At 33.9% G+C, this 24,064-nt stretch overlaps 3 protein-coding genes across 4 annotated transcripts; all 3 read right to left on the bottom strand.

Moving 5' to 3' along the window:
• Positions 1-4,021: 4,021 nt before the first annotated feature.
• LOC114729257 (pumilio homolog 5) lies at positions 4,022-12,329 on the bottom strand. 2 transcript variants are annotated; one of them, XR_003738718.1, is made up of 11 exons: positions 12,207-12,329; positions 10,701-11,351; positions 8,900-10,314; positions 8,625-8,766; positions 8,402-8,509; positions 7,133-7,345; positions 6,935-7,045; positions 6,301-6,492; positions 5,440-5,611; positions 4,525-4,599; positions 4,022-4,325 (listed from the first exon to the last, which is right to left on the bottom strand). XR_003738718.1 is itself a non-coding variant. In XM_028916247.1 (10 exons), the coding sequence occupies exons 2-10, from the start codon at positions 11,298-11,300 to the stop codon at positions 4,586-4,588; spliced, it is 2,967 nt and encodes a 988-aa protein (XP_028772080.1). In that variant the 5' UTR covers positions 11,301-11,351; positions 12,207-12,329; the 3' UTR covers positions 4,022-4,585. The 2 variants fall into 2 exon arrangements, 1 of the variants encoding a protein (XP_028772080.1); XM_028916247.1 differs by having other exon boundaries at positions 4,022-4,599.
• A 1,253-nt stretch (positions 12,330-13,582) lies between these two features.
• On the bottom strand, positions 13,583-17,257 carry LOC114729261 (uncharacterized). Its single transcript, XM_028916249.1, has 6 exons — positions 16,752-17,257; positions 15,830-16,370; positions 14,608-15,012; positions 14,246-14,448; positions 13,884-14,089; positions 13,583-13,809 (listed from the first exon to the last, which is right to left on the bottom strand). The coding sequence occupies exons 2-6, from the start codon at positions 16,266-16,268 to the stop codon at positions 13,671-13,673; spliced, it is 1,392 nt and encodes a 463-aa protein (XP_028772082.1). The 5' UTR covers positions 16,269-16,370; positions 16,752-17,257; the 3' UTR covers positions 13,583-13,670.
• A 4,451-nt stretch (positions 17,258-21,708) lies between these two features.
• Positions 21,709-23,986, bottom strand: LOC114729245 (serine/threonine-protein phosphatase 7 long form homolog). Its single transcript, XM_028916237.1, has 4 exons — positions 23,885-23,986; positions 23,063-23,808; positions 22,475-22,967; positions 21,709-22,386 (listed from the first exon to the last, which is right to left on the bottom strand). Exons 1-4 carry the CDS (start codon positions 23,984-23,986, stop codon positions 21,709-21,711), a joined length of 2,019 nt encoding a protein of 672 aa, XP_028772070.1.
• Positions 23,987-24,064: the final 78 nt, after the last annotated feature.

The raw sequence follows: 24,064 nt of genomic DNA, 5'->3' as shown, positions 1-24,064 counted from the left end.
TTAAGGACTAGAGGAGTATTGCATATTTCTTTTGTCCTATTTATAACTCAATTTCAACATCTTTCATACAAATTTAAAAAAAAAAAAACTTAAACTTCATTAAGATACCTTAAAATTCAATGACTTTCCAACTCTGTCCATATTTAATATACAATATACCCCATAAGAATAAAATTGACAGAATAATAAATAAAAAGGTAAAAATGGACATTAATGTGAGAAGAGTTATCTATCAGAACAATACTCTTATCGATCTATTAACAACAAGTAGATCAATGTTAGGGGAATTAGTAATGTGTTGAGAGAAATTGGTACAAGAAGCTGTGGATACACTTTTTGATAATGAAATCCACGAACAACCAATGAAGGACGGTCATAATAAGGTTTGTAAGTCGTTTTCAGATGTAATTGAGGGCGTAGATGTTTCAGATGTAATTGAGGGCAAAGAGGGAAGATTTCTGCCCCATAGATAAATATGACCAAAGGAGTATTACGCAAATATATGGATAAAGATCTCAAGACATCATTTGGCATAATGTTACTAATATATTCAAAAGCTGCATTAATGCAGAAGTATCAATTTCTCTTACGAAGACTGTTTTGCAATAATATTAGTAACCATACAACAACAAGAAGCTTTATCGTGAATAATATTAGTAACCATATTTGATATTTTTTTTAGGAGTATAATGAATATGAACAACCGAATCACGTCTTATAATCTCTTTTGTACAAACCCAAATTTTGGAAAACATATATTTATCTTATGCTAAATGTTGGCAACAATAAACATTGTTATTCTATCCATGTGTGTATATACTAGTGTTAAGTCTTTCTTCTGCTACATAGTCCAGTTAATACGGTTAAAGAAGTGGAGAAAATTTAAACTTGTTTGATTTTGTTATCTATTTTTATTGTTCTCGTAAAAATTTTGCAGAGTAATCTTTTAGAATAAATTTTAAAGATTAAAAAAAAAATATGTTTTAATCATTATTTTGAAAAACGCATTTAAAATGGTGAAGTGAAGTGCGAATGAATAATAGTTTGCTTTATTAATATACTTGTCATCAATTAAAATACAATATTTTCCGCCTCTTTTCTAATTTCGTAGAATGTAAAAAGATGTTCTTGTCTTTTTATTTTTTGAAACAAACTTTAACTTTTCTTTTCAAAAACGCATGACGATAACACGTTTTCAATTTTTTTTCAAAAAAAAAAAAGTTAAAAATAGAAAACCAAATAAGTCCTTTGATGTTGATTTTTTTCAAGACCATAGAGGAAATGGTAAAGCCAATGCTATTGTCCCCTCGGAACACACTTGTTTCTAAAAAACATATGATGGTCTAACATAATACACGAAGACATTTCTTTATATGAGGGTTGATCACAAAAAATTAAAAAAAAATAGTTAAAAGCCCTATTTAAAAATTTCATTAGCTAAAAGGACATGAATTGGAGTATTAGTTCTTTTTGCATGGGAAATCCTTTAAAATATTGGTATTTTTTATTTTTTTTATGTATAAAAAATATATTAGATCCTTCTGATCAATAAAATTTTCAAACAGAGATTTTTCATTAATTTTCTCATAACTAGAGAGCTTATAGAAAATATATATTAATATATTAATGACTTTTTATTGTCACATGAATTCCACGGTATGTATATTGTGTAATTCTGAAAATAAATATACATATTCTTCATTTGTGAGTGGTCCAAGATGCTGGCTAAGAATGCTATGAATTGAATTAATAGTAATACTAAATCAAATGAGTAAAAGGCATAGAGACGGGAACGAGCATTATTGAATTTGTTCAAGCATCATGCGGTAAAGAAATATGTTTTGTCTCTTAAAAATATCCAATCTCCTACTTAAAAAATATGTGTTAAATTCTAATTTTGCATACTTAAGAAATTAAAGCCAACAAAAATAACATTTTTTAAAAGATTGTAGGGTTAAGTTACACCCACGGCTAACATCCTAAAATATTTTTTCAATAGTATTCAATATTCTAAACTAATCTATTATTCATCAAACACCCCTAAAATATGTTTTAGTAACACTTATTATCCTAAAATATTTTTCAATAATTTTTTGTGCATACGCCATATTTTTCTACTACTACTCAATGTTCTAGGTTTAGGGGCTCATGATCGTTTCTGAGAATTTTAAGGGTAAAATTACACTAATAATATTTCAGGATATTGGGTACCATTAAAAAAAATATTTTAACATGTTGGATAAATAACAAATTAGTTTAGAATATTGCATGTTATCAAAAAAAATATTTTGGGGTGCTAATGTTAACTAAATGTGTATTTTTGTATTTTTGTTACCGTTGTGATTTTGAAATAGATAATTAAAAATCCTTCCTTAAATCAAGCATACTCATTCTTTTTCCTCTAATTGTGTATGCATTATTGAGTTCTTTCGAAAATTGAAACATGACCCTTTTTTTAAATAGAAAAAAGAAAAAAAAACTGAAACCTCAGCCTGTACGATCAATCTCTCAACCGTCACTATTTAATAATGTGGCCATCATCAATCATTAATCACATATTAATTTTCTATATATTTTATATTGATATATATATATTTAAGTGTGACACATTTTAATGTGAGCATATATGCGCACTAAACATCCAAGGAACATGCTCATTTAACCCCAAATTAATTTTACATATATTACAACTTGGAAGAAAGCTGAAAATTAAGAACTTAAACAATGTTGGCAAAAAAAAAAAAGAACTTAAACAAAAATAAATGATTGAAGCATGTGACAGTTTGTAAAGGACATTTTGGCTTAGATGTATGGCCATGAAGGAAATGATTGAAGATGATAAAAGATGTGATTTGCCTTCAACATTTATAACAAACTTTTTCTAAAAAATTTTGTGGCCACACTCACAATCATAAGAAGCATGGACCCATGATTATGTTGGTGAATCGACAAAATAATTCGACTCCTTTGTATGTTTCATCTGTTATACTGCCTCTGGGCATTAATATAAAAAAATTAGTTAAGAATTATACTTGGTCCTAAATATAATATCTTAATTCACTTTATCGTTATAGATTTGTAATTATTCTCTGAAGTATTCATATTGACTACAAATGACAAAGTTTTTTCTTTTTGGGTATAGCTCATAGTATCTTTAAGTCACGTTGGAATTGAGACTAATCTTTATCAGGTCAGGAGTATTAAAATTATAACCCTTCCAACAAGGGTGTTTTCTGGGATTAGAACTTATGTTCTTCTTCCTAAGTAGATGAGACTACTTACCATCTCAACCAACAGCTTGTTGGTCATGTGAAGGGGTTTTTATTCAAAGATAGTCATGATTAAAAAAAGTATTTTAGGAAAATCAACTCATATTTGTTATAAACAACTAATTTAACTAATTTTTTTAATCTACGTAAATTAGTTAAATAGTTCTTATATTAAGGATAACAGTTAGTGTAAGAGTAGTTAGATAACTTATTTGAGTATATTAAAAAAATTAGTTAAGTTAATTGGTTATTTATATTAAATATATATTGGCTTTCAATTATACGCATTGGAGCTAGCTACCTCCTAGTGGGAAATAGAGATATTTTTGGGATAGTCTTATATTAAAGATAAAACTCAATCCCCACTAACTCTTATATGTTAAGAATCAAAGTAATATTGTAAATATAAATATCATATAATGAATTGGTTGTATACTTGCTATAAACTGTATATACGTATAAAGTGATTCAATTCTTCTATTCAAAAGGTGAGATTAAAAGCTTTTAATTAATTTTTCCACTCTTTTATCTTATAATAAAATATTATAACTTTAATTATTTAAACTAAACTCATGAAGGATTAGAGTTATGGTCATAGATAAAAATTTTGGTGTCGTGTGTCAGAAGCCTAACAATATTTCTTTGTTAGTTTCTCCATGTAATGACAATATTACCATTTTAAGTGGTCGATTTCACGTTTGAAATCACTAACAGAACCATAATTTTATAAGTTACGTGAAACCAAACACACATTTAAATAAAGATTATTCATAAATTTAGAGGTACAAAATACACACACTGGCGCGTGCGCGCACACACACATGAATGCACAAATGCACATGATGTAATTTAAATACTTGAGGAGCCCAATAACAAATATGAAATAATACATTCAGATTTGATGTTATAGTATGCTCTTGTTGTGCGTCCCAGCTTCAAAGATCGGATCCAAACAAAGAGTACTACTCACAATCATGCACTGGCTGTGTCATTTAATATCAATGCCATCCTCTAAAAGAACAAGCCATATCATTCTCTACAAGATACGCCTGTAACCTGAATATTATGTACCACATGTCATTAATTATTTATGTGTGTGTGTGTGCCTGCATATGCATATCAAATAGAGTACAGGTATACCCAATTCCCTTCATAATATTGAGCAGCTGACTCTCTCTCTCTCTCTCTCTATATATATATATGTATTAGTTTTATGTACTGGTAGCTTAGCATAGGATGCTGTAGTTTCTGATACCTTCTCTCCTCTTTGATTGCTCTAACAAGTTTAGTAGTTTGAGGGGCCATCGTGGACAAATCTAAGCCTCGCCGGCTGCATATCATCAAACAGAGGGAAATCAATCAGTTATTCTATGCAGAGTTGAGGCTTACATCTATATTGTGCAAATATAGAAGCGTGTGTATAAATATATATATATAAAAGAGACGATATGATATAATATATTGGATATGACAAATTTTAAAATTTTGGTACTTCCTCTAGTTCTCTGTATAGGAACTAAATAATCAATCTATAGATTTTTTTTGCCAACAAATAATTAATCTATAGATATTTAAAAAATAAATTACATATTGATTTCTCTAAAGTATCTTACTTAATCATTTGTCCTTGAACCACCTGAAACCCTTGATATGTGGCATTAATAAGAACAGTTTGGCAAAAAATCATAGATTTGAGAGATAAAATGAATTGAGGCGTTACACTTAAAACTATAGTAAATCCCTTATCTAGTTCCAACATTTAGAACCCAAGGAAGTATATGAATACAAGTAGAGTTTCAATTTTTAGGGGGGGAAAACATTTCAAAGCTACCAATAAAAACATAAAATAAATTAAAAATATAATTTCCAATTCAAACTAAATGTCAATCTTCAGCTTTGTTCGTGTTATTAAAGATTCATGCTGTTAATTTTTGGAGCATTTCAAGACCAATAATACAAATGTTAGATTACGTCACACAAATAGTGAGGTATGTATGAATATCCTATCAGCTACATATTCAAGATAAATACGCCTACTTTTTTGAAGTAATGGTGCAACATGTTCATATCATGCGAAAAATATTTAGAAGTAGAAATTCGCCAGTAAGAGAAAACTCAAACCGGTGAATATGAACATATTCATGAATCAGAAAATAGTACACCCACTCACCTGGACCAACAAGTTGCTCATAACGAGCAACAATGTGTTTCCCATATGTGTATTTCTTCAAAGCATCTAAATGATCTCCTATATGATTGAGAAGCATTTCCCGATGCCTGTCATTGCTTATATCAAGAAGCTTCTGGATCACATAATTAGCAAACTGGTCCTTCATCATTGTCTACATTATGCAACGCCGGAAACAAAGTCAGTCAGCAGAAAACAAGTCTCTCCAGTAGTGTTATCTTCAGTTCATGAATGTCAACTTTCAATACCCAATTTTTAAAATAAACAATATATGTCCTTTCCAACAACATAAAATATCCAAATGTTTTAATCAAGGACCTTGACATGAAGGAAAAGTGTTAATACCAGAATGAACACTCATCACCAATATGCAAAGACAAATGCCTGCATGCATGCATTGCTTTTACTTCATAAAGACAAGATATTTATTATCCTGAATAGACGTATTGGCTGGACTAAAATTTGAAAATTAAAATCTGAAGAGTGAGAATTTGATCAAGACTATGGTCATCTCTCTCCAAGGTGATAGTGTTAATATTTTTTTAAAAAGACATAATAGGATTCTAATTTACCATGAGCAGAGCAGCCCTGGATGAACAAGAAATGACACTGCTTTCCTCTTACTCAGAACTATTGACCAATAACTGTAAATTGTATACTACTCTAATTATCTCTATGATGATCTGGCTGTTGACCCAAATCAATAAGTCAGACAAAACTATTACATGCTTAACAATGCCTTGTATAAATTCATCACGTCCAATGGCTAGCGTCAAAACTTAAATCCCCATTCAAAACCTAGAGTAGTTTCTACTTTCACTATAGGCTAATGATCTGACTTACCAATAAATTATGGTCTTCACCAGGCTGCCCAATTATTTCCGAAATCAAAGCCTCTCGTTCAGTCGCATCACCATGCTCTAAACACTTCTCAACAACATTGGAAGCATACTTATGCTGACTCAACTGTACAATCTTGCCAGCTAATTTGCTTACAATTTGACCTCTTTCATTTTTTCCCCTTTTCAGGACGTGCTGCAGCAGTTTCCATTCAAGCATAAATTTAGAGAGGGGGAAAAAAAAGAAAGAAATAAAGACAAACAAACAAAAGAGAAGGATAAAGGAGAAACAGATGTAGTGGGTGATTAAACATTTCAATAGTTTTGGGGTGATAAGGACATTTTAATAGTCAATGGCTTTTTGCGACCATCTTAAAGTCAATATATCAGCCAATAAACTAGTTTAACTTGGGAATATCTCATCATCCGGATGTGCCCCATGGCTCCAGTGATGTACAGTTTGTACACCAACTTCCTTTATCAATTTAATGTGCTTAAATAGCTTAGAAAAAGTGGAAAATTGCAGGTCAGATGAAAATCTTGAAAACTAAAAATTTAGGTTCATAGGGAAGAAAGCTAATGCATTTCAAAGTATAACAGGTAACTTTTCTTCAAGGGAGAAAAGCATAAATTCTGACCTGAGTCACATAATTGCCGTACTGATCTTGAGCAAGGACAAAAGCAGATTCCAGAATTTCGTTCACTATAAATTGAATATATTGCTCGTCTGAACAATGCTCCAAAATTCTCTAATAAAGGAAGGTAAATACATAAGTAACATTTGAAAGATTCCATAATGAGTAGAATCCTTCACAGTAAAATATGTGTACCATTACCTGAATAACACGACACCCATATGGGTGAGTAGAAAGAGCCGGAACTTGTCCTTGAAATGCAGATGTGATAAAGTGGATTTTGTCCACAGGCATGCATTCTATGCATTTTTGTATGACATGATTCCCATTTTGATCGTGTACACATCTCATGACATGTCCATCAAGCTCTTGCACTAACAGTATCTTCTGATCTAATTCTATAACCTCAAGGGCCTTGAAAATGGATTCCAAAATTGAACCAAAATCAGTTTGAGATAAGCAAGAGGGGAAAAAACATGTTCTCAAACATGCACCAACTAAACACATAGATGTACATGAACGGTCAATCAGTGATATTGCTTTAAATATATAAAAGAAATAGGTGAATCATTAACTGAGAGGAAAAGTTGGTTAAAAACTGTCATGTGCGATAGATTTGCTTTTGCTGTCTCTACACGAAGGGCATAGCAGGCTTGGGGTGGAAGTTAAAAAACCCTTGATAAAATACAGGAATATGCGGAAAGAAAGTTTACTGGCAAGCACACGTTTGAAACTCTTAAAATTTAGGGTAAAAAGGTAATGCAGAAATATGATGGATGACGAATCACGGGCACACACACACAAATAAACTCCTTTAGTCTGGTGAGATAACAATAACACCACTACACAACAACAAACTCCAAGATTTCTCCAAGATAAACCCCTTTTTGAAACTCTTAAAAAGGTAATGCAGAAATATGATGGATGACGAATCACAGGCACACACACACAAATAAACTCCTTTAGTCTGGTGAGATAACAATAACACCACTACACAACAACAAACTCCAAGATTTCTCCAAGATAAACTCCTTTTTGAAACTCTTAAAAAGGTAATGCAGAAATATGATGGATGACGAATCACGGGCACACACACACAAATAAACTCCTTTAGTCTGGTGAGATAACAATAACACCACTACACAACAACAAACTCCAAGATTTCTTGGTAATAGTAAACTCTTAATCATTTAACAAAGAAATACGAGATTAATTAATTAAATCTCTTTGTATCTAAAGCATCCTATGGTATCGTCAAAACTTTTGCATCTAAGAAAAAAATTACATAAGGAATGGAATGATTCAGCAAATAGTGCAACGAGGACATGGTAATGTATGGACGAAAACTGGAAATTGTCAGTGAAAGCTAATACTCTTCAAGTAATACCCATAACTTGTCAGGGACACCAATAGATCACATAAGACGGTAACAGGAAATAATTATTACTAGTACTTAAGAAATCATCATACCTTCTGGATAACACGACAGCCATACATATGCAAACTTAATGGTAAAATCTGTCCAGAAAGTTTGTCTGCAAGGTTTTTTTGCTGATCAGCACTTCCATGCTCAAAAAACTGCATTGAATGCAACTAAATTAGCAAAATAATGTAAAAAATGTATGACAAGTGCACAGGCAAATGTAAAACCAAAAAGATGCAATAATTCAGCAGATATGGATTTTGAATGTACCTTCTGAATTACATAATTGCCAAACACATCTGTCATTAACTTTGAGAAATGTGGAAGGATTTCTTCAAAAACAGATGCCTTCTCTTCAGCACTGCTGTTTTCGAGCTTCAGCTGGATAAACCGACTTCCATGTTGGTCCATGCTAAAAATCAAAAATCAACTAAAAAAGATTACTACCTTTCCATAGAGGAGATAATATCACATGCTAAAAAAAATTAATACCTTTCCATAGAGGAGATAATATCACATATTGGAATTGACATATTAGAAAATACCTCAATTCGACAATACGCCCTGCTATATCAGAGAGCTTGAACTTCTCAGGATTGATGGATTTAAGTTCCTCTAGAAAAGACTGCTGCTTGGTTTCACCAAAACCCCTAATTCCTCTCTGTCCAGGAGAAAATCCTGCATTTCTGACAGAAACACAAGGCATATTCTCATTTTGCCCACTTTGAGTGTTAGTTTTGCCCATTGATGAGGATGGAAAAATTGGAACACCACGAGACAAAGGAGGAATTTGCATCATGACACCTGTATTGGAGTTCCCATAATAGCTACTTCCGGAGATCCCCACATGTTTAGTACTTGGAATGGGCAAGCTACCATGTGCTGAAGATTGAAATTTATGACTATTTGAATAGGAAGGAACAGCTGCATCTTGCTGGGAAGGTAGAGAACAACTCAGTCCTTCAGCCAATGTTCTAGATGACAATTGATTCTGCTGAAAACCAGCAGGATACACATCACTGGAAGCGTGGGAATAATATTGCATATTAATTGGATTAACGTATGAAGGTTGTACTGGCAATCCATATTGTCCATGAATCTTGCTGCAACTCTGAAAATCAGAAGCATAAGAAACACCTCTTGAAGCATTGGTAGCTTGACCATTCAGGTCTGGGCTGCCTGCCGCTTCCAAAGGAAGAGGAAGGTCACCTTGAGAAGAATATCCCGCCATATATGGTGCAACAGAGGAAGAACCCAAAGCATACCCACCTAAACTATACTGTGGAGGGAGAAAACCGGATGGATGAAAATTAGGATAAAATGGGTTTCCAGAAGTCATGAATGCAGTTGGGGTTGCATAATAGGGACCAGTAAGTCCAGTAGAAGGCAACGATGATTGTATACCAAGAGGTGAAAATTGTGAATTACTATAACCAAGCATTCCCAAGTAACCTTGTGAATTGTTTGTGCCTTGAGGAAATTGTGACCCCACAGCTGGAAATTGATAAGCATAGTCACAAGTAAAAGATTGATTTAGCTTATTCCTACCATGACATTGTTGCTGTTCTAGTTTTTTCCTTCTAAAATTAGAGGCTGTCAATCTATGCTCCTCCACATTTACAGCCCCATCTGTTGATACATAATCCTTCAGCACAGCATCTTTGTTGCATGTTGGACTTGGATCCACTGGCAGGTTTTGGGATTCATCAACATGCTGCAAACTTCCGAAGTTTAACAGAGAAATTTCATTTGACGTTAGCTCACAAGCATCTGTGTTCAGGATGCCTGTCTCCACAACACTAGGAGAACATGTAGCTGATTCTGACTGGTTTGATAAATCTATTGATGAAACACTAGAAGAAATTGCTTGCACATCAACATCAACTGTATCTTCAGTTGTAGCATGACTTGATAAATGAGATTGGTTAAATACAGGGGAAGGGGTACGGGGGAAGTCTTCCTAATACACAAACAAAAAGGTAAGAAAAGTCAGTGTGCCATAATCAAAGTGAAATTTTAAAAAGCACTGTTCCACACCAAAGAAAATTTGTGAGACTACAACAAACTAGTGACAAGTAATAAAAAATAATGAACATGCAGAAAAATATCATTTTTAAAACACCCTGATGTTAAATTATAAAATATGGATTCAGGAAATTGTAGTCAGAAAACACAAGTGGAAGCTTATACGAGAAGGAAAAAAATAATAGACATAGAGGAAAAATTATAGGAAAAAACGAATTTCTCCAATGTAGGTGTATTTCAGTGGTTTAATTTCAAAACATTTGTCATGAGAAAGGAACATCCCTAAGAAGGCCTTGAAGACTCTTGGCACCTGAGTCATACCTGTATCAAATCCACCAAGCTTTTGTGAACACTAGCCAATGGGATTGCATTTTTCCCAGGCTTAGGCATGTTAGTGGGATTGAACAAGCTTTCTGAAGCTTGCTTTGGTGAACCATTTTTGTTGGAAGCCTCACCAGTAGAAGGGTAAACGATGCCACCATTATCTGAAGCAGCAATGCCTTGATTTTTTTCATGATTACTAAACTGATTTTGCAAGTGCTGTGAAAGAAGCTTGGGATCCAATTTGAGCTCCAAGGAACAACATGCAACATTAGAAGGATCAAATAGCTCTCCTTCAGACTTGTGATGCTCAAGAGAATTGCTCAGACTTCCTGAATTTGAAATCAGACTAGAATCCTCCACAGGTAACATATTTCCAACTGCTGCAACTGAACCCTCCATACTTGGTGGAGCACTGCCACTTCGACTAGGAATTAAGTTTGCTTTTCCTCGACTGAACTTTTCTCCCTTCAAGAAAACATCCAGCTCCTCTGTTGTCTTATTTTTCCAGAAAGATCCAAGTGCTGAAATATCCTTTGAGGAAAGCCATTTGCTAGTTTGGCTTCCTTCCACCATTGTCATGAGACTGTCAGTGGCCATCCAATTTCCAAAAGATCAACTCCCTAAGTTCACCCAAACCAGAGATAGATCCTGTGAGATACAGCAAAAACAAGTAGTTAAGACCACAGACTATCCACGACTTTGGTCAAGCAAATTTGAGGTTTTCAACTTAGGCTTGGCAAGACACTGAAAGATCAAAGTTGACAATCATAATGAAACATCCTATAAGAAAGAGAATAAATGTAGGAAGAGAGGCGTCTTAACGGTTTCAAATTTCTCGCAGTAAAAACAATAAAAAATAGGAAATTTTATTTTCTTAAAAAAAAATCGTTGATATCACATCATGGAAAAGCAGTAATGCTGCACCCAAATATGAGTTGGGTAGATAAGGGGCATATGATCTGCAGCAGCAAGTCTAACCTGTTCTTAATAGACGGATTCTTGATTCGAGTATACAATTCCAGAATTCGATTTTTTTTTTTTTTTTTGAATTACAAGGGGGCGGATCGAACCCGCATTCTCGTGCCACCCAGGGGACTTTTCCTACAACAGGGTCATACTGTAATAGTAACAGAGAGGGGAAGCCATCTCTGATATATTTCGTAAGAACACCAATTGAAGAAGTAAATAGCATCACTGAATGATAGGAACGTTGTAATGGTCTAGGCATATTAAAGAAAGCAAACTATCTAAGGCACTCCTCGTATAACAGGATTGAACATCAAACACTACCGCGTTAATCTCAAATGAAACAACAAAGTGCCTTGTAATTTGGAAAATCCCAAAACGTAAGGCTGTAAAGAACGCTAAAACACAATTCAGAACGAATCAGCGTCATCAACCAAACCGTTAGAAGGAATAAGAATTTTGATCGACAGGCAGAGCATGAAATGAAGAGCTGATAAAACTGCAAAAAGAAAGAAAGAAATAAAGAAATAAACTCACCAGATGATAGAGTGGAGCATGAAAATTGGAGGCAGCCAATTGAAAACCTTTCAAGCCCCGCACAGTTGCAGAAACAGCAGAGATGAAATATGAGAGAGTCAAGGAGAGTGAAATAGAATTCGTTTTAGTCTGAGAAACAAACGTTACTCTGTAAAACCTCTCTGAAGTGTTCTAAGGGTTTGGGCTTAATGAAGTTCCGGGACTAATTTTACAGAACCATTATATACTCCACAGCTGATAAAGGGGAACATATTCTCGAGTTAAAAAAACCAATTGATCATAAAACTTTTATTCCAACAAAATTCAGAACTGATAAAGCTTTTATTGCAATAGATGGTCATTGAAATTTGTATGGAATTCGAGATAAATTACAATATTACATTATAAGCTGGCTTCTTAATTTTTTTTTTAATATTGATTTTGATTTTGAAATATAAATTATATACCATATGTTTTTGTACATGGGGTAGAATAATTTTTTTCAAAGGAAAACAATAAATAAATATGCAATATACTTGTAGAATTAACAATAACTGAATCAGTGGAGTATGTTTAAAACATGTGAATTACCACCAACGTGGCTCTTAGGAATTGATCAAACTTTGTACTACCTCCGGTCTTAATTATAAGAGCTAGTTATTAATTTGAGGAAATTAAGAAAATAAATTAAATTAATTATTTCTTATAAATAGGTATTGTCTTTCTTAAAATGTCATTGTTAATCAAGTGTTTTGGCTAGAACTATCATTATTAGAATAACTACCTTAGGAAAAAAAATGTATAAATATTAAAAACAAAGTGGATTTGAGTCTTATATCTAGGATCCAAATAAAAATCAAACAAATTCTTACGTTAGGGACAAGAGGTAGTATATTTCAAATGAATTCAATAATGCTTCATTGTAGTTAATTAGGTTTCATTTTAGCCTTTTTAGCCCCCAAAAAAAAAAGTTTTTGACTTTAATATAGCCAAATAAGTAATGCAAGCTGAGTTTGTGAGCTTTTAATATTTTCAACACAACAACTTTACAATGTGTACGATTGTGTGGAAAGTGAATTAAAATTATAATTACAGTTATGTTAAAAGCATAACAAGTGATTAACTAATGTTCTTCAAACACCGGCGAACTCGCATATTATATTTTGATCCAATCCAAAATACTTTAAAATAAAACCCATAAAAATTACTTAAGTAGCACTTTTTTTTTCAATTTTTCTTGCAATATTTACCTTTATGTTAATGGTCGTTGGATTTAGAAACTCTTGATGACTTTATATTTATGCGTGGAAGATCGAAGGCTTCTGATAATAAAAGGACAAGGCTTTGTGGCCGGCCAACACACAGAGAAACGCTACGTGTATAGAGCAAAAGCCATTTTTGAAAGAGACATTTCCAATGCTTTTGGACTGGGACCACCCCACATGTCCCAATCCTAGCCATTGCTTGGGGAGAAGCTCTCACATTTCAGCTCAGACAAATCAAAATGGCCATTTTTCTGCCAAGTGACAATACCAAAAGATATACACAGAAGAACCCAGAAAGATCAAGCACTTGAAAATTAACCCATTTCAGAGATAATAATGAGCTTCTTTCAACTCTGTACCTGATACATAACAGAGGCATTATTAGTTTGTTTATTAGCAGGGGAACAGGATGGGACATGGGTCTCTCTCTAACCTATTGTGAGTCACATTTAGTTTCTTCATCTTTTCTTCACACCAAAATAGTTGTTCTTTTGTTATCCTTGTCATTCTCATAACCCTTGATAGGATTCTGATGTCAATCAGACCCATTAATAGCTGAAGGTCCTCTTGCTTCTGAGGCCAAGACCACTTCTTCCAACCCTTTTTCTTTCTCTTCAATTCCTTCAGTTTCATTGCTTTCTGAGTCCACAAGAAAAAGAATGAGTTAAGATCGATACGTAATATTGAACATGACAAACTAAAAGATCCCCTACTCGTGCTTCGAAGGTTCATTAGTCATTGTTAAATCTGAGAAACAAAGATTTAAACTTGGATTAAAAGTGCATATGAATTTACCTTCTCAAGACTAGACTGAACAACTTGTAGATGAGTTGTAAGCTGGTTCTGATTTCCAAGAAGGTTAATCACCCCATTTGGCTTTTTCTTGTCCCTTTTCAGGAAAAGTTGGAATGTGAGTATAGAGTTTTCCATTATCCTGATAAGATCAGGAGCAAGAACTCTCATGTCTGAATCATCTTCTGTTGATCCTTGATCTAAACCTGAACAGAGAAGTATGATACTGAGCACTTAATCACACAGAAAGAAACATTAAGAGACATAAATACCAGAACTACACCCGGCAACTAATAAACATCTTCTAATTTCATTTATAATTAATGGCAATCTGATTAAATGCGAGTAATTTGTGGATCGTTCACCTTGAACATTAGGAACATGAAGTAGTTTAGGTAAAGTGTTCCTTGTGCGAGCATAAATTTCAGCTCTAAGGCCCTTCTCAAAAGGTTCATTCTCAATGAACCTTTGTAGCAGAACCTGGAACTGTTGAAACTGCTGAGCACTGTGGTTGTAACAGATAGGATTTTCGGGTTGCCAAGATATCTTCTGGCACATTTGACTGTACTGACAATGAAGCGCCTCCCAAGTTAAGCATACCTGACCAACATATGCCGTCTCAAGATCCTGATAGGGATCATTGTGAGGCCGTTTAAGATGTTCGGTTTCATCATCAGTTTCTCCAAATTGTTTCGAGGAAAGACATCGAAGCGGGTATGTCAGCTTCTTTGATGCAGATCTAGGAGACTGAGTTGAAGGGTACTGGGAGCCTAATGCAGTGAGGGTGTAGCATATCACAAGACATGAAGTGAACATTTAGTCAGCAAAAATGATCAGGAAGAAGGAGGTGGCAAAAAAGAAGAGAATATCCAGGTTACTATGACCAAAGAGTCTCTTGAAAGATTCAACTCAAATAATTCCGCTTTTTATTATTGATTTTTGTTTATCAAAGAGGAGTCATGTGGGGCTCAACCTTATACTCCAACATCATAAACCATGCATGCCAAACAGAGGGACACAATTGCTCCACTACTTTGCAAAAGTTAAATCAATCCGGACGATAGGGGCTATACTTTGCTGCGGCATATTAAAAACTCTTTATTTATTGTTTAACATCAGTCAATTACAGTATCAATATAAAATACGATCAACATAAAATATAAAATCTATAAATATTCATAGTGTTCAAAAGCCATGATTCAATACATGGGGGCCCACCTAATCTCAAACTCAATCAGAACAGACTGCTCAGTTCAACTTGAAAAATTGCAAGCATAAGTGCACAACCCAACTCCTAGATCCTTTATGCACTATCCATCCAAGTCAAACTCACCATTATGCGTACAAGATCTTTTCTTAGGTTACTATGTACTTCCCTAAAAACATTAAGACCAGACATTTCCCAGGGCATTGCTCTTGTCATCATAAGACACAGAAAAAAGGTAGTCTGCAATCTGCAATTTATAGAACCCAAAATTGAAGCAACCCTTCGTAGCCATCGGTAGTATCTAGCTATTAAGGATAGAGATAAAGGAAACTAAACAAGTTTATATCTTTGAAAATGAACAGAAAAACAGAGTAATATACCTTTGCCAACTTCATTAAGCTGCTGGGTGCTCATACGATCGAAGAAGAGCATTCTCTCACAGTACTTTTCAAACAAAGCATCAAAACCACGCCACCATTGCTGACCTTCTGCTTCGACATCCCTCCATTCATTAAAGCATGTTTCTCCCTCATCATCTTCGTCATCATCCTCGCATGACTCTTCTTCTTCTTCAGGAATCAACACCATGAAACTGTTTCTTCTCAATTCTTTCAGTCTCCTCTTTACCTCATTGGTGATAAAATCATCATCATCGTCCTCAGCTTCAGCTGCAGCATCTGAATTTGCTGATTTACACTGATCATCATCATCACCATGCTCAGGCTTTGGTTCCTCGTGTTCTGGCAAAGGCTCTTCTGATATAAACTTCTGCCCAGCTGCTTTTTGAGGTATTCTCAACTTCACTTTGAAAAAATTCATCCTCTACCACTTTCTCTTTGAAACAAAACAGGTTTTTTCTCAAGAAAAACCCTACAGTTTTGTCAAAACAGAAAGTGAGTGATTGTACTCAAGAAGATATTCCTGCAGAGAAAAAAACTACTTTGATTTTAAACTCTGATTCTGCCATTAAAAAGATTTTGACAGAACGAATATTTCGCGGGTGCCGTTAAAATTTAAAAGAAAGCAGAAAGTGAGTGATTAGGCATGAAACCTTGGGATCTATACCAAGTGGCAAGTTCCCAAATTCCGAACTGTCCCCAGTACAAGAAACTAGTGTGATCTGCCAGCCCAGGAAGCATATATGCAGAAAGATCACAACTTTCACATAAAAGGGAGTAATTTCTTAGGCATAAACAAAAAAATCATTCTCCAAATGCACAATGTACTCTCCAAAGCTTATAAATAGAAAAGGTGATGAAAAGAAAGTACTTTCAGGAGTATTGAGATATCGAATCTTGATACCTTTTGGAAAAATATGCAGATGAAAGGCTTTATCTACGGCGTAAGAGGAAGAGGGGCAGAAGCATTTACAAAGATCAGAACCACCGACAATGCTCGCAGGTTCTTGCTACATTAAAGTGCTCATAGCCACTCCTTTTGGCAACATTGAACGATCAACACCAAAAGGGGATCTTTCTGGACACAGAAGCAAAAACACCGGCATTGAATAGTGATGAGGACCAGAAAGCACTATTCTCCAGCTCGTTGTTTTGTCTCAACAGTTTTACTGAGGAAATATGCAGATTATGATAGAAACAGAAAGGAAGAAGAAAACAAAAGGCACATGCAATCCAGAAATGAGATACCCAACAAGCCGATCATAAATGAGCCAGTCGCTCCAGATGGCTAGTCCCCAAATCAACACCTGGCTATTATCTCCAAGAAACTAAGAAAAATGTTACCATATTGTTGAAATTTGCACTAGGAACTCCCAAAGATTACTACTAGAGTTCTGAGCAATGTGACAACTTAGAAAACCGAGAGCTGAAGAAAGCAAAATTTGCAAGAGAGATCCTAGAGTAGGGGGGGGGGGGGGGGGGAGAGAGAGAGCTATAAGTGCTGGGAAAAGTTCAGGTAAAAAATGCAATAAATGTGGGCACTGAGCAGAGAGCACGCTGATTGCTTTGTCCGGGTATCTTTTTTTAATAAAAGAAACAGTAATTTGGCGTCAAAATGGTTATTTGCAATTGCAGGGAAAATTTGAATTTTTTTTCCCCTAACGCAATCAGAGAGAAGGCAAGAGCGGGTAGAAGACAAGAAACTGTGTCATTGTACAGAGAATATGATCAGTGCCAGAAAAAGAAAGAGGGAGAAGTAGAAAAGGCCACGCAAAATGGTTTGATTTTAAAAAACGATAGAGAACCCGGGAAGCAAATTACGAAACGATAAAGCTCTTCCGTAACGGGAAACGCATATGGTAACCGATTATTTGGCCAGAAAAAATGTAGTAACCGATTAGACTACGTTGGAAAAGTTACAAATAATCCTCAGTAATAAATTAATGATAATCTCTTGAAGGTAAACTCTTTTATTAGCCCAAAAACAAAAATTTAAGTTGCAGTGTGTCTGGGTTTCATGCTTTTCTTTGTGAACATCATTCTGTGGTTGTTTTTTGAGTACAAGGCCACAACAAATAGTCACGGGGTGAGACAATACATATCTTCAATTCGTAAATTGCCTGCGTAGCAGGGAGCAATAGATTCAAAAGGAGAAGTGTTTGTTTGAATGGTCAGTTTGAAGCCCCATACTTGTAGAGTTTATGAGTATGTGTGAGATGAATTTTCGACTTCCATGGAAATACACGTCATATGCAAATCCAAACAAACCCAAAATAAAGATTACGAGCCCCTTCTTAAAAGCTGTACATTTTTATAAATTGAATCAAAACTCTTCTTATTTACTTAAGTCGTATTTTGTAAGTTAACGTGTTTGATAGTTGAAAAGGTCATTTTAGACGAAGTTAAGAGCTCCCAATAAAAAAGTGATCGCTTCCCTTTGAGTCTCATCCTAATTCTAATGTAATCGAAAACCTTTTAAAATACCCCAAGAGTTGAATAGTGATGTTTGTTTGATAACCAATCCTTCTTGAAAATTTCTTTTCCTAATTAATTACTCTTATTTCGCGTGAAGATGTTTTCGTGGGTATGCTGGTTATTTGATTAAACTAATGTCTTATGCTGCGTCAAGCTTGCTAAAATAACCAAAGCAATACATTCCATTTAACGAAAGTGTCTCATTTATTTAACTCTTGGATGATGGGAGCTATTAATAAGGCTCAATTGGGACCAGCCATTGTGTTCAGATGACCCATTTGCAAGATGAAGGGGCAGGAGCATAATGTGAGCTTCAAAAAATTTAAAAAAAAAAAAAAAAACAACGAAAGAAGGTGGTTAGGTGCTTAATATCTAAGTGCTTGTTTATAATGAAGGTAGAATTTTTCAAAAGTAACTTTTTAATCATAATTTATAGAATATAAGATAACTGTGTAAGACGAATTTTATTTCAATTACTTGAATAAGTGGTTTGGACAATCAAGATTGCATTCAACATACCCTTTTAAGTTGAAAATTAAGGTTTTCATGTAAGGAATTTTAGAGAGTCCTAGTTAGTTAAGGAGTCTCTTATTTCTTTAATTACATCATTATCAACACGCATTTAGAGTAATATTGGAGTAAAGAACTTTTTTTTTTTTTAAATCACACAAAGATGTCAAAAGAGTAACTCGAATTGTTCTGCTGTATTTATTCAAGAGTACGGGAAAAAAAAAAGTAAAAGGCTTGTTGAAGAAACTGAAAATTTCTTTATTTCAATTTTAATCCAAATAGGTGTAAATCTATTTGGAAATTTCTGTTGATGGATTGAAGCCACTTATTGGATCATTCAATCTGGACTTTTGAGCTATGGAAGATTGCCCTCAAATTTTTTAAAAGAAAAATTGTAATAAGATTTCATCCAAGAAAATTAAATACAAAAATGTCTTTTGAATTCATCAAATTAATCTAAAGTTTTAAAAGACCTTATTCTAAGATATTCTATTTGTTTAATTATCAAATTACCCTTATCTTTTTTTTAAAATTATACATTAACAACTGAAAGTACAATCATTAATAATTTAAAGTGTAACAATTAGCATCTATCGCAAATATTGACAACTCATACATTACATTTTTGTAATACGCTGAAAAAATATGTTGTTAATATCTACCGCAATAGTTATTAATCGTTACACCTTAAATTGTTGATGACTATTCTTTCAGTTGTTAATACATGCTTTAAAAAAAAGACAATTTGGTAATTAAATAAATAAAATATCTTACAATGAGGTCTTTTAAGACTTTAAAATAATTTGATAATTTTAAAAGACCTTATTGTAATTTTGTTTTTTTAGAAGGCTATTTAAGGAGCGACCAAATCTGTGTGTTTTGGGCAAGACTTAATATTGAGTGCGCTAATTTTGCTACTTTCTATGGGCATTTTAATACTCTTCTGATACTTAATGTAGGATATAATTGAAAAATTGATATTGTTCCATATGTAAGATTTATTTCACATATTTATTATTTTTTTAAATTAACTCTATTGATATTCTCTCAACAACAATTAAGTAAGAAAGAAAAGGAAGGAATTAAGAAAGATGTTTAAGGTGTTTTAAAATATATATATATATATATTATTCCTCCGATCCTAAATATAAAACCCCTTTTTATAGTGTAATTTACACTACAAAAAGATATCTTATATTTAGGATCAAAAGAATATATTAACTATTAACTATTTTACTAATATCTATAATTTACTTAAATCAGTTTTTTTGGCCAATTTACTTATATTAGTAGGTTAGATCCTACGCTAAGGAGTGGAAGAGTATATAGAATGCTTCTCATTGTGTTTATTGAATGTGGACGTGATTTGCTTGACCCCGCTTTGTCCATCTTGACCTATAGTCACTTTCATCGAAAACTCTTCTTATGGTACCAAATAGGGCATTAGTCCTAGCTAGGTGTTATACTCCCTATGGTCCAACTGGTCTTCGCCGGCTTTTTTATCAAGACACGACAAACAGTAAAAGTATTTACTCAGATGCTATAAGATCAAAAATATTTACTCAGATACTACACTTAAAATCGTTCAGGCAGTGAACGAGTTTAAATTTATACAGAAGTTGTTAGACTAAAAACGACTTCAGTGGGACCCACATCCAAAATATGAAAGTTGTTCTTGGTCTGAACAACTTCAGTGGGACCCACATCACAAAATGGAAGTTGTTCTTGGTCTGAACAACTTCAGTGGGACCCACTATTTGTCTTACACTCCATGCGTTTTCAGCTTTCGTATTTTGTTTCTGCCTTTTCCAGCCCCATGCAAAGTGTTTCTTCCTTCCCAAATATTCCCATCAATATAGAGTAGTCATTCCTTGTCTCTCATGCGTGAATACTTTGTTTTTGCATGTGAGTGTATAGTATGAATTCTACTTATGTAAGGCATTCGGCATTCTTTTTATTTAATTATTCCAAAATTATAACTAAAATTCTAAAATTATAAATAGAATATTTTTATTATTTATTTAATATTATTTATATTTAATTAATTCTATTTAATTAATAATTAATTAATATTAATTAGATATATTAATATAGATTTATTAAAAATAAATAGTATATTGAGGAAATTTCTAGATTTCACATCTAATTGAATTGTAGAAATATGATAATCTCCTCCAAGAATTTTTAGAAAAAAATCCATCAGATTCACATTTTATTTGATCCTTAATTTCTAGTCGAAAGCTAATAATGTATTCCCACTCATCATAAGCCTTCTCCTCACTTAACGGAGTGAAAGGGGCTTTTGTTTTGCATGTTTTGGGTTTTGCAATCAAACCCAGCTTTGTGTTACTTAGGGAATTTTTAGCAAAACGTTGCAAATAGGGAAAAAAAATTCTTCAAATACTACATAGTGGGAATTATTTCCCCAAATACTACACTCAAAGTTGTTCTTAGTTTAAACAACTTTAAAAGTTCATCTTAATAAGAGCAATTTCTTCAATAAACATTGGTTCCCATGCAGCTGAACTTCATCTTGGCCTGAACAACGTTTAAAATTCATCTCAGTAAGAGCAATTCCTCCAATAAACCTTTTCTTCCGTCTAGCTGAAATTCATCTTGGTGTGAACAACTTTTAAATTTCACCAGCATCTGAACAACTTCTTCACAATCTCTCACCACATAAATATTCCTACAGTGATGTTAATAATGGTCATATCATTAGAATAATGAGTTAATAATTATATAATGATAATAGTAATAATTAATATTCTATTAATTAAAAAGTGATTAAAGAAAATAAGTAATGATTAAATGTTATAAAATTAATAACAAATAACAATTAAATTGACATGAACAAAAATAAGAATTAATTTACCTCACAAATAATGACTCCCCGTGCCACATCTTGGTCTCCTCCGCGCACGCTGTGGCCGTTGTTGTATATTTACTTCTTGAGTTTGATCTAATGTCTCATTTGTCTGCGCAGTTGACGTATTTAAATCAAACCAAGGTGATTCGGCTAAAGAAATTGATTGTCGAGGGGTGACAAATGCTTCATTTGATGGACCACCTTGCTCAAAAGAAGAAGTGTTATATTGATCGATAAATAATGCAGGATTATCAAATAAGGACATGAATGACTGAAATTGAGGAGGATTGGGTGAGTCAGAATGGGATAATGTTGGTGATGATGGCATGTGATGAGGGTAAAAATGAGTTGGATTGGAAGAGGTGATAGGGCTTGATGAGACTGGTATGTTATCAAAATGACTAAAATTTTGAGGCTCTTGTTCATTTAAATTTTCATTTACAATTGGTGGCTGAGTAGACAAGTAACCGCCTCGCCGTTTGCTTGGTCTATCTCGAGGAATTTGTGGACGGGGTAGCTCAACTGGTGGTGGAGCTGGTTGAGAATTCATATTAAACCGTTGTTCTCTAACTGCAAGTAAGATGTTACGCTGGTCTCGAGCAACTCTTTCTCGATAATCAATGCAATCAGAGCATGTTGAACGAGAATTAATTGTTAGCCTATATAACTGTTCTGCTATGTCAGCCTGAAATAAATAAAACATTAGGTTTGAAAAAATTTTCGTATAAAAGAAAATGATGATATTGATCAGAAAAAACTAAAAAAAACCTTACCACATAGCCAGTATCACCACTAACACGTTGGATCCATCGTCTTGTATGTCTCCAATACCATTGCATGTACTCAGATGTTCGATCAAGTTCACCAAGTGCCAGAGGAGCATCAACAACAGCATGTGGCCATCTATTCCATGCTTCAATGAAGTTTGAGTATTCTTCAGTCCAATTTGTGCTTATTCTGCCACGTAGTTGTATTGTATGGTAATTTCCTAAATGAACAGGCATGACAGGAATAGGTTGTTGACGACCGAATTGCCTTAGTACACGATCAGGGTGATGCCATTCTATAATATGAAAACATATTAGAGGAACTGAAGCAAGCCAAATTTCAGGTGTTGCCAAGCAGTATTCTGGAATCAATTGGCGCACTTCAGAAGATTCATATGGCTGCCAAATTATGTCATCATCGGTCATTCTATCAAGAAGACTCCTATATTGGCGTAAGGATGTGACACTTGGACGAGGATTTTGTCCTACATTTTTCCATCTAGCATTATCAACAACCCAAAAAAGTAGTGTTAAAATTTGTAAAATTTCAATAATAAGTACATATGAAATATTTGTTGTGTGATTTTGGCATACCTGAAACCCAAAGGAGGTAAGAGAGGGTAGATATTAGACTGTGGATCTGGAGATACAGGTTGTTGTGGTGCTAGCGTAGGAAAACGATCCCATGCCCATAAATGTAATAATGATAAGCACCCTCCAATCCCATCTTCAGTTGGATTAGTAGCATTACATAATTCTCTATACAGGTGAGCTAAAACTGCTGAACCCCAACTAAAATTTCCAACTTCTTCCAGATTATAAAGTAGTGGAAGGTACATCAAATACACCCTAGTACACGATCTATCTGGCATGAGATATCCTCCAATCAACCTGAGAATATATGCACGAGTGAATTGTTGAACTTGTACATCGTCTGCATCATCAGGTAAGTGATTAAAGTGCTCTTCCAACCAATTCATAAGTAGTCGTTGTCCAAGTATTCTATCTGCAGGTGGTCTAACCCCTAGAAGCCATTCACAAACATCTTGCCAATTAAAGTCAGTTTTCCCAATGACAGGCATTCCTACACAAGGAAGGCCTAACTGTATAGCAACATCCTCTAATGTTATCGTGCACTCTCCACGTGTAGTATGAAATGTGTGAGTCTCAGGACGCCACCTCTCAACAAGGGCTGAGACCAAACTCCGGTCGTAATCAAATTGCCCTACCCTCGCAACACCATAAAATCCAGCTAATCTAAGATATTCAAGTATCTGATTGGGTGGCTCAATCATTCGATTAGCATGCATGACTCGTCTAGTGTGTAGGATTCGAGAAACCTATAGAGAAAATTTTAAAAAAAAGTTAGTATTAAAGCATAGAATTAATAAGTAGTAGTTAAGAGAGATTACTTACATTTTCATTCCAAACTTGTTGCGAAATATGTTGAGTTTGTAAGTACAGAAGTGAGTTATCCTCTGGACCAGGGTTAATGACTTCTTCTGGATATTGTGCCATTTTCAAATATCTAAACACAACATAACAAATAAATATTCACATAATATAAAAAATTACAAAAACCATTTACATTTCATC

Source organism: Neltuma alba, unplaced genomic scaffold, assembly GCF_004799145.2.
Source record: "Neltuma alba isolate B1F8T4 unplaced genomic scaffold, ASM479914v2 tig00012617_pilon, whole genome shotgun sequence".
NCBI classification, from domain to species: domain Eukaryota; kingdom Viridiplantae; phylum Streptophyta; class Magnoliopsida; order Fabales; family Fabaceae; genus Neltuma; species Neltuma alba.
This window is presented reverse-complemented; position numbering and strand designations above follow the sequence as displayed.

What these genes read in the sequence shown, in the direction of transcription:
- LOC114729245 (XM_028916237.1), bottom strand. Translation starts at nt 23,986, where the DNA reads ATGGCACAATATCCAGAAGAAGTCATTAACCCTGGTCCAGAGGATAAC. An exon ending in TTACCTCCTTTGGGTTTCAG is followed by an intron (nt 22,968 to 23,062) that starts GTATGCCAAAAT and finishes TGATAATGCTAG; the next exon opens with ATGGAAAAATGTAGGACAAA. An exon ending in GTGGTGATACTGGCTATGTG is followed by an intron (nt 22,387 to 22,474) that starts GTAAGGTTTTTT and finishes TATTTATTTCAG; the next exon opens with GCTGACATAGCAGAACAGTT.
- LOC114729257 (XM_028916247.1), bottom strand. Translation starts at nt 11,300, where the DNA reads ATGGCCACTGACAGTCTCATGACAATGGTGGAAGGAAGCCAAACTAGC. An exon ending in GCTTGGTGGATTTGATACAG is followed by an intron (nt 10,315 to 10,700) that starts GTATGACTCAGG and finishes TTTGTGTATTAG; the next exon opens with GAAGACTTCCCCCGTACCCC. An exon ending in ATGGGTGTCGTGTTATTCAG is followed by an intron (nt 7,046 to 7,132) that starts GTAATGGTACAC and finishes TTCCTTTATTAG; the next exon opens with AGAATTTTGGAGCATTGTTC.
- LOC114729261 (XM_028916249.1), bottom strand. Translation starts at nt 16,268, where the DNA reads ATGAATTTTTTCAAAGTGAAGTTGAGAATACCTCAAAAAGCAGCTGGG. An exon ending in TCATGTTCCTAATGTTCAAG is followed by an intron (nt 14,449 to 14,607) that starts GTGAACGATCCA and finishes TTCTCTGTTCAG; the next exon opens with GTTTAGATCAAGGATCAACA. An exon ending in CTAAATGTGACTCACAATAG is followed by an intron (nt 13,810 to 13,883) that starts GTTAGAGAGAGA and finishes GTTATGTATCAG; the next exon opens with GTACAGAGTTGAAAGAAGCT.